The following is a 10,379-nucleotide window of genomic DNA, read 5'->3' as shown; positions in this document are numbered from 1 at the left end:
AAGGAAGGCAACAGTACTTCAAATGACCACTTGTTACAACAAAGGTATGCAGAAGAGCATCTCCGAATGCAGAATATCTCGAACCTTGAAGCAGACAGGCTACAGCAGCAGAGGACCACACTGGGTGGCACGCCTGTCAGCTAAGAACAGGAAACATAGGCTACAATTCATTCATGCTCACTAAAGTTGGACATTAGAAGATTGGGAAATGTTGTTGAGGCTTGATTTCTGCTGCAACATTCAGATGATAGGGTCAGAATTTGATTTAAATAACAGCACTGATCCATCTACTGTATTAACAGTCTAGGTGGATGGTGGTGGTGTAAGTTTCGTTTGGGCCCCTTAGTACCAGCTGAGCACAGCCTGGGTATTGTTGTTGACCATGTTCAACCCTGACCACAGTGTACCCATGATTTGGTGGCCACTTCGAGGAGGATAAAATTAGAAAACACATATTCTTTCCTCAGTCAAAAACAACTAAAAATCATTACATTTTAAGGGGATGGTTAAATTCTAATAAAGTAAAATAAAATAAAATAAAATAAGGGAACTTCATTTATACAGCATTTTTCAGAAAAGACATGCAAAGGCTTTAAAGTGCTTAATTAACTTGGCACTTAGTTATTGGTGCTCTTGTGACCAGTACAAACTGGTTAATAACTGAATATTCCTAGTGGAAAATCAAATATTACCATTATCCAGGTGATCGCCATTATATTTGGGGTCCTATGGACTAGAAAAGCGCTATACAAATGCAGGCCATTTACCATTTACCATATATAGTAGAGTGCATTTGAAGTAGCACAATCCATTAACAAAGAAAACAAATGATAATGAACTTAATTTATGGAATAACTTTTCTAACTATGTTACAACATGCATTTTAGATAAAAGATGCACAAGATCTTTTAAACTCTTTATCAAATTAGCATTGGAGATTAAATGAAACAGGCGGCCAAAGCATTTACAATCACATCTCCATTGCCTCCAGCACAACATGACTAAAATTTGTCACACTGCTGGCGTTCTCCATTATCTTCCTGATGTTATTAGGTCTTGATTAGCACTCTATTTCATATTTATTTTTAATGTGAGAGGTTACAGCTCTGTAATTCCATTTGTACAACATGATTGTGCTTCAAGGGACTAAAATTAAATCTCTCAGTGTCTGGAACAGATCTGGACATTGTATGGCCTCTAGGCCACATCCGGCCCTTTGGTTGTCCCTGAGTGGTGAGGTCAATGGTAAAGTAGGATTCAAACATAAATATCCACCATACAGTAGTTTGAATCACCATTAGGAGACTAAAGTTGCAGAGAAGTACAAGAATTTGACTGATGCAGAGTGGCAACAGACACCTGAACCTTTGCTATTAAAGCTGTAAAAGCAACAAGCTTCACACATTCAGGGACGGATTAGTCAAGATCAACCATAAGACTAGCCATAAACTCAGAAAAACTAGTAAGTCATGATGGGGAGTTGAAAAACAAAGCGGGCAATTTTGACAGCCCAGACAATCGTTTGTTGTATCTGGGGTAAAGAAGATTATTAAGACCTGGCAGTGTGCACTGAATGAAAGGGACTCAGGCAGAGAATTCTAGGGAGGTAACTTAGATAACTTAGATAAGCTGGGGCTGAAAGGGGATTGTTGATTAAATAGTGGTAAACTGTTGGCATGTATTTTCACTTTTTCATTGCCTAATTGTAACATTTAGCTCCACCTGTAGCACTTTATAAAGAAATAAAATTTATATTAATTATTGGTTCTGATGTGGCCCCTTGGGAAAAATTAATTGCCTACCCCCATCATTTTGAATCAATCACAGGCATTTTGGAAAAGATGATCTGTCGAGCATGAGCACTGACTCTCACACCATGACAACTGTAAGCTGAATGAGCAGTTCAGACTGACATGCGCATGTATGTTCCTCCAGTACTGACAGTCATCGTAGAAAGTGTGGACGTGCCGCAGCTGTGTTCAGTCTTGTGGTGAACTCAACTTATGAACTATTCAATGATTTTGTTTTGATATTCCTTTTTTTGTTGTCCCAGGTCAAAGCACATTTTAGTTATTTGAGCAGGTTTAGAGTGAAGATAAGTTGGAAAACTGTAGACATGAAGCCATACAAGGAAGTAAAGCAGCTCTGCAGTACCTCCTGTGTCACATTCCTGTTGTGTTATCTCACCAAGCGGGAGATAAAACCAACAAGGGAGGGTAACTGGAGAGAGAACTGAGGTTCCAATGACAGGCATGCAATATCAGTGAGATCTGAGCTTAAGTAATCAACGACTCTCATCTAACAAAATCTGGATAATTTTTAAACTTGTTCATTAGATTATAAATTTATAACTGGGATTCCTACTTTTGCATTAAAAAAAAGCAAATATCACATTGACATAAATATTCATATATTTATATTCTCTTTGAGTTACTTCTACGCCGTTGTTTGTTGCTCATTAGATTTGTCATTGATACACTACTCACCTATCCAACAACTGACAGTGCATATGTGTCCAAAATCATTTCTTATGGGAGAAATCTGGAATAGACAGGGTTTATGCTACTGCTTGTATTCTTGCCAAACTAAGTATTTGGGGGAGAAGGGCCTTGGTAAGAGAACAGACCAAGTAACAAACGATAACTTTGGGAGACCTGAAGAAATCCTTGGTTGAGATGTGAGAAATCTCTTTAAGGATTACCATCAATGCCCTGATCTCTAATCTGGTCAACGGAGACGTTTTCTGGTTTGATGAATCTGTGATTGAACTTTTTGGCCTCAATTCTGAACCTTGTGTCTGGACAAAAATGTGTGATGGCAGCAGCATCATTTTGTGTGTTTGTGTGGTGGTCTGGTCAGGGTTTGGCTGAATGGCAGTACAGTACACCGAGATGAAAATATGTTTAAGAGTGCTAAAGGTAGACGTTTCAGCTTCCAACATGAGAAAGGCTCAACGCATGGCGATGAAGCAATATGGTAGAGAAAACTAAGTGCTTAGTCCTTTGCTTTTTCACCTGGCACTATTTTCAGTGGCAGCAGCTCCTGTTGTTTTTTCATTTTAAATGGTAAATGCTTTTCTACTGTACTTGAACACTCAAAGCAGTTTATACTAGAAACCTCATTCGACTGTTCATACAAAGACTTTTTCTGTGCCTAAGTGCTTTCTATCTAACAGAAGTCACATACATTTACACTCCAATATATGCATCAGCACAAACTATGAACTCAGTGTTTTGCACAAGGACACAATGGCATACAGAAATTAAACCAGTAACCTTCAGTTTATTAGACAAATTGCTCTACCTCCTGATCACACAGATTAATGACTTCATCATCACATGAAGTTGACTTTTCTTGGTGTGGTGGAGAAATGGCTGCTTTTTATTTTGTCAAGTCTTGTCAAGTGTTGCAAGTCTACCCTCTGCTTTTTCTGATACTCTGAAAACAGAGATTCTCACCAGCTGATCACACCAGCAGTTCTAGTCCCCGGAGCGAGGCTTTTAATCCTGGAGAACCTGCAAGGAGACCACGGGAATGGCTAACAGGAGGAAATATAAACCATCTGTTCCAACAATCATCATGGGAAATGTGAAGTCCTTGGACAGTGAGATGGATGAGCCTGGTGAGCAGTTTAAGAACCAGAGAGAATAATGAGTGTAGTTTGATTTCACGGAGCCACACTCACACTTCCCAAACCACAGTGTGACTTTTCCTGGCAGACAGGGAAATTAATCTGAGTGGTAAGAATTAACACTGGGCTTACAGTTTTTAAGTAAGTGGTTTAATCTCAGTAATGTTATTTTAAAAGAATGTGTCTGTGGCCTGAATTTTGAACTGCTAGCTCTGGGAATTTGTCCATCTTACCTGCCAAGGGAATTGTTGTCCCATCATTGCTATTGCTGGTTGAATCCAGTTCCTCCATCATTCCTCCATCAGCTGCTGCAGAAGTCATCCAAATGACTGTGGCTGAATGCATAATGAATGGATGCAAACCACCCTATGCACCACTTGCTGGATAGGCAGCACAACACTTTGTCTTTTTGTCTGCTTCAAACCACAACAGCCACATTTAGTATGAGTTTATCGGGCTTCTTCTCCTATTTTGTTCAGATTTTGATTTATTGAGCTCTTTGCTTTTTTCTATGTTTATTTTATTGAGCTGTTTAATATTTTGAATCTATTTTGTTTGGATTGTTGTTTTGTTATGTTTTGGCTGCTGTAACACAATAGTTTCCCAACTTTTATAATAACTAGACCACATCTTATCTTGTGTGACCAAAGCCCTGACTTGAATGCAGTCAAACTTCACCTTGAGATGCCTGAAAATGTCTTCCTTTATCTCCTTACTTATATGTTACTGAATATTTACTTAAACATTAACTTTAGCGTTTAGTCTAATAAACTGTAAGAGATCGTACTTTGGATACTGGTATTTGATTCAGTAAGTTTGAGATGATACTGGGTGCAATTCTAGAAAATACTGCACTTTTCACATAGTAAATGAGTAAATTAAAACATGACAAAACACAATCACAAACTGTAAATTCTCATCAATTATAGGTAATTTAACCCAAGACACTCTGAGAAATAAAAATCAATTTGTCAAGTACAGCTAGCTGCCATGGAGAAATCAGTATAGGTCTCTGGATAATCTGCTGTAATGCTTGTTGAAATGCTCCTTGATTGAATTGCTAATACATAACTAAAGCGTGAATTTGTGGGTCAAGGCAAATAACTATTTTCCATCTATGTTTTCCTCTAAGGGTGTTGTTGCTTCATGTTTATCAAGTTTATCACAATCCGCTCATCCCCTGAACCATCATGCCACAACTTTCCACATCACATTAGCCTGCTGTAACATTTGCCTGAGAATGTCTCTTAACAACTCCCAGTTTCAGTTTGCTGTTTGCAGGCACTGGAAGAAGTTTCAATAGAGACCAGAATTGGACAATTTCATTTCTATCCAAGCCTTCCAGGTCTCCCTTTTTTTCCTGGCACGCAGACAACTGTTTCTCAGCAAGAAAAAACAATGTCAGGGCTTCTACACTGGGGTTTTCTCTGTCCTTTTTCACTTCTGTTTTGCCTTTTTCCTGGTTGTCAGAACTTGTTCTTAAAGGATTGTCTGATATTATGCAAAGGCTGTGTTGAACTAGAGGTAAAAAAAAAAAAGCAAACACAGAGAAACCGAGCAGGAAATTGCAAACACCAAACGAACAATGTATGCTTTTTGGGGTTAAAGCCCTGTGCATGAAGGTCACAAGATTGTTTTAGTTTTACCGTTCCTTTTAATGGCTAACGCTGTCCCATTTTTCCTATCATGGTGGTGTTTTTCACACTTGTGAAAATATTACTTTGATGAGTGGCTTTACAAAATCAGGAAGGCGATCACATAAACACAAAAGCATCCCTGTGACTCTCACTAAAAGCTGATATCTGCTACACTGTTACAACAAGCTCAAGTGATTACATTTCACTTTGTCATTAATTATTAAAATGGAATTATTGGTGTCATCACCATTTGGGAAAAGGTAGTATCCTGGTGACTTTTTATGTAAAAAAGAGAAAAATGAGTGCAGGAGAAAACAAGTGAAAACCTGCAGCAGCTGAAGAGCCTAAAGGCAAACAACATGCATTGTAGAGCATATGGAGTGTAAATGAATAATATGAAACAAAGTAAACAATGCAGGCAGTTAAAGAGTGACTGTTTCAAATCCCATTAATTCACAGATAACATAGGTGAAACCACTGGGAGCACAATCTGTCATCACAAACAAAAAGCCAGCTTCCACTTTTCACGGATCACTTCACGTGTACTTTGTTCTTAGGTTTCCTCTTGATTGCTTTTTCCGGGTACCAGCCTTGTGTTTTTCACAGCACAGAAGGTTCTGGAGCTCACAGTAAAACGCTTTCTCCTTATTCTTAACTAGCTGTTATTGTACCTGCGCATAGCTGGCCGTCTTATACTGTATTTCCTGTCTATGACATTACACAGTAAACGCAAAATTTCCAAAGTTTCTTACTGGAGCCAATGAAATATTACAGTGTAAGAATGTGTTGGCTCGTGCCTCCGTTTCTACAAGTTATGTGATTTAAGGTGCAAAGCTACCTTGTGTCTCTTTTCCAAGAGCTCTAAATCAACAAGATAAATAGAGATGATGAGACATGCCCTGGCTAAATTTCCACCGCTATGACAGAGAAGAGATTTACAGGTAATTCAGTGAGAGCATCTGAGCAGCTGTGGTGATTCATCTTTAATGTTTAATTGTGCAATTATGTCATTGATGTGGTACATGAGCTTCAGATTCGAAAAACTAAAATGTCACTCTGTTTATGGTCTTGGTTGGTAGAAGTCAGGACAAAAACACTTGTTTTAGACATTCTTTCTCAGGAGTTGTGCACCCTGTGCTATTGTTTGCCTTTCATACATACTCCAGCTGCGTAATCCCTGTCTATCACATTATTTCAGGGATAAAGACCCGAGGTAAGACATGTGCTGACTACTGATGTATCCCCGCAATGCCAGCACAGAACAAAGCAGCTTTGCAGTGGTAGGAAGCACATCTGTCCTTCCGAGGGGCAGCATTTCATTTGCCTTCTTCTCATCTGCCAATATGCCACAAACAATCTTATTTGTTACTGCTGCCAGTCGACGGGGGTGCGAGAGTGATCCATTTCCAAGCTGCAGTACGAGGATGCCGCGAGACTTAGAAAACAGCAAACTTGCACAGAATGTTAACGTTACCTGATTTCGAAGGAGTTCAACAATAACGTGGAGTTTTCTTTACTCGGGTCAGTTTTGTGCTTTGAATGAGCAAATCTGATGTTAATAATGTAAGAAGTTGTCCAACAGGTGTAGAGAAGGCAGACAAAGAAAAGACTGAAGGGAAAAGAGTCAAACTAAGTCACAGCTTCTTGCTTTTCTGGGCAGCTGACATTTTGACTAAGTTGATTTTATTAACTCGTTCCAAAAACCTCCAGTTGTCAGCCACCAACCCCCACCCCGATGTGTCACTGAATGATCTATGTTGGAGCATGAAATGGATAGAGAATGAAATGTGTTTATTAGAGCCGCATCACACTTTCAGTTGTCAAGGGGATTGTAAACAGGATAATGCAATTGAAGGGAAGGAAAAACATCAGCTCTGCTTTAATATGTGCAGAAAATTGTGCGTGTAATCATTTCAATGGCTTGTAAATTAAATGGTTCCTTGGAGACAGCACACAGTGTTCATGTTGTCAAATCTATTATCAGCAAGAGGGTTGTCACAGGGGGGCAACTACATAATCCTGTGTGCTATGAGATTACAGCTGTCCACAGTTACCCCGCGTGTTATTGACTGTACTCTCTGTTCTGTCGACCTGCTTCATCATGCAGTAAGACCAAGGGAGATCCACATAAACATGATGCATTCAGTGCTGCCTGGACAGACAGATGCTTTGCAGGCACTGATGCCATTTATACCCATAGGCTCCCACATATGACACTCTTGAAGCTGATGCATTAAAGTGAATGTGCTATTCTTCATGTGATGGTCTGTGTAGATTTAGTCACAGATTTATTACAGCTAACAAGGTGTTCCTTTAAGTCCTGTTGCCCTTCCTCTTGTCTGCTATATGCATCCCAGCTTGACTGTTGCAGGTCATCCATAGTGCAGCTAATGCAATATAAAATTTACAGTCGCATCGCCTTCCACTGCCCAGCAGACATCATTTAGTCTTTTTGAAAGATATCATTATTAATCTGAGGAATTTCTGGGACTGTGGAGATATTCTTATCCCTTCACTTTTCATATTTATTTAGAGCCTCATTTAGTTTTCGTTTACAGGACTGACTGTTAAATGTTGTTTAGCTCATTTTGTGCTGTCCTGTCTAGAAATGAGAAAGTGCTTATAGCAAAGTAAAGTAATTTACTCTCTCATTTGGTGTCTCTTAGCATTAAATCCTTTTTTTCAAATTAACTTCATTTCTCTTCAATAGAGTTTCTCTGTAATTCCCACAAAGTAGAGCTAACGCAGCTGCCTCTGAGTATAAGATGATAGTAACATTTTAATTGTAGAGTAGTGAACGAGCATACTGTGTGTTTTCTGGAATGACAATAAAGGCTATTTAATGTCTGACTTCTGTTCTGTAATATACCTTTGCCCCTAAGGAGAGACGTCTGCAGGTAGAGATATTTTTTCTATTCTCAGTGCATTTCACTCTGTAAACTCTGCATATACTTCTCCATTGACCATCTACAAGCCGAGAAGGGTCACTTTTTATTCACATCCATTAAAGTTCAATTTATCTATTTAATGTGAGTTAAAACTTTCCGAAAGAACAGAGCAGAGTCCTCGAGGAGTATGTGACAGATGTTGTCAGTTGCCTTTATCTCGTCTGGTTAGCGTTATACTGTAGACAGCAGTTGTTCCTGAATATTGAATATATGTTTTAAGTAGTTCTGGGGAATAAATATGAATTAAGAATGTAAAAAGGCAAATTATTAATGCTAAAAATAGGCGTTTGCATTCAGAGCTGGACACACTTATGAAATCATGCCATCAGCTCTCCAAACTGTGTTGCATCTTAACCTCTGTGGAACTAATTAGGACCTCACATTACACTTGCCTGAAAGTATTTCCATTCCCAGGTGGGAACCCAATTCTGCAATCCAGATTTATAAACAAAACAGCCAATACAGTCAGTCAGTCTGATTGCACCACTGACCACAATGAGACTCTGTAAAAGTGACACCGAGAGTTAATTGCTGCTGACATACGGGGCACATTTTAGTGCTGTAGTTGGCTTGATTTCCTATCTTCGAAACTATCATGAAAACACTTCAATCTTCCAATACATGTCGAAGTAATTATATTTTAAGGTAAGAAGATCCAGGATTGTGTACAGAGACGTATATGCTGGAGTTATTAGTATGCGGACTTCCACCTAAGCACAGTCCAACAGGCTCAGCACTACTGAGTGTAATGGAATAGCTGAGCCCTCCACATCCATCTTAGCAAGATCGAGTGGAATGTCTCAGCCCTGCTATCCTCACAAAATGAATGACCAGTTATGGCCCTTGTCATACATATGAGGAAGCAATCTGTGTGCGTGCGTGTTTATTTCATTCTGGTCATGCCCTAAATATAGCAGTCACTCAGCTTCTATCTTTTCAATATTTATTTGGTTAACAATGAGTTGATAAGGAACTCACAAAGCACATCAGAATTTCTCACATTCGGTTTAATGTTGAGGTGAATAACAATGATGTGTCTAAGTTCTTTTACACAGTGTTGGTATTTCAGACTGATTGTGATGTTTTGACGAGTTGTGCAACATTAAATTAAAAATGTGGGCTAATTGTGTAATAACTATGTTAATTTAAATTAAATTAAATAGTTTAGCAACATGATTCAGTGTCCCACTTTGACTAATAACTCTAAATCTCTCAGTGGTCTAATTCCCCAATTATGCTGCTGTTTTTCTGTGTTTTGACCCTGCTTAGCCTGATAATACATATCATGTATGCAGCTCAAAAAAATTAAAGAAACACTTTTTAATCAGAGTAAAGCGTTAAGTCAGAAAACGGGAAAAAACAGGAACGGTTTTACAGCTGGAGGTCATTTTTCTGTCCTCGTGTTTTCCGGGTCTTTTTTTTCACTGGTTTTGCATTTGGCTAGGGTCAGTGTCACTGCTGTTAACGAGAGGCGATGCGGTGACCCTACAGAGGTGACACGGGATGTCAAACTGCTCCAAGGTGGCACATCAATACATCCCATTGTCTAAAGGTTTGCTGTGTCTCTCAGCACAGTCTCAAGTGCATGGACGAGATTCCCAGAGACAGACTGTTCCTCTAGGAGAGCTGGACAGAGCCGTAGTAGGTCCTTAACCCAACAGCATGACAAGTATTTGTTCCTTTGTGCACAGAGGGAAAGGATGGCCACTGCCAAAGCTACAATATGAACTCTGAACCTGAGGGCCCAGTGTCCTCTACAGGGCCCTGTGTTCACTGCCCAGGAGTCTGATAAGCCTGAGTGACAGATGTGAAATGGTCTGCAGAAGCTGTGGAGAACATTATGCTGCCTGTAATATGGTTCAGCTTGACTGGTTTGGTGGAGGGTTGGTTCTGAGGAGGCATATCCATGGAGGGACACACAGACCTCTACAGGGTCCTGGGTTTCTCTTGGTGCATGGCAATGCCTGGTCCCCTGGGTGAGAGTATGCAGGCAGTTCCCAGAGGATGAAGGAATCGACGCCATTGACTGGCCCCCGCACGCACCTGACCTAAATCCAGTGGAACACCTCTGGAACATCATGTTTTTGACCATCCAATGCCGCCAGGTTGCATTTCAGAGCTTAGCAGATCCAGGAGCTCATTGATGCCCTGGTCCAGATCTGT

The 10,379-nt window shown here is 39.7% G+C and overlaps 1 protein-coding gene across 1 annotated transcript in view; it reads left to right on the top strand.

Moving 5' to 3' along the window:
- LOC102215958 (complement factor H-like) overlaps positions 1-9,869 on the top strand; it is a 16,118-nt gene extending 6,249 nt beyond the window's left edge. The window contains exon 14 of the mRNA XM_005741507.1: positions 9,787-9,869. Coding sequence (XP_005741564.1) covers positions 9,787-9,869 — 83 coding nt within the window. The remainder of the gene's footprint in view (positions 1-9,786) is intronic.
- Positions 9,870-10,379: the final 510 nt, after the last annotated feature.

The sequence above is a fragment of the Pundamilia nyererei genome, unplaced genomic scaffold, assembly GCF_000239375.1.
Source record: "Pundamilia nyererei isolate P.nyererei 1_Seehausen unplaced genomic scaffold, PunNye1.0 scaffold00110, whole genome shotgun sequence".
Taxonomy (NCBI): domain Eukaryota; kingdom Metazoa; phylum Chordata; class Actinopteri; order Cichliformes; family Cichlidae; genus Pundamilia; species Pundamilia nyererei.
This window is presented reverse-complemented; position numbering and strand designations above follow the sequence as displayed.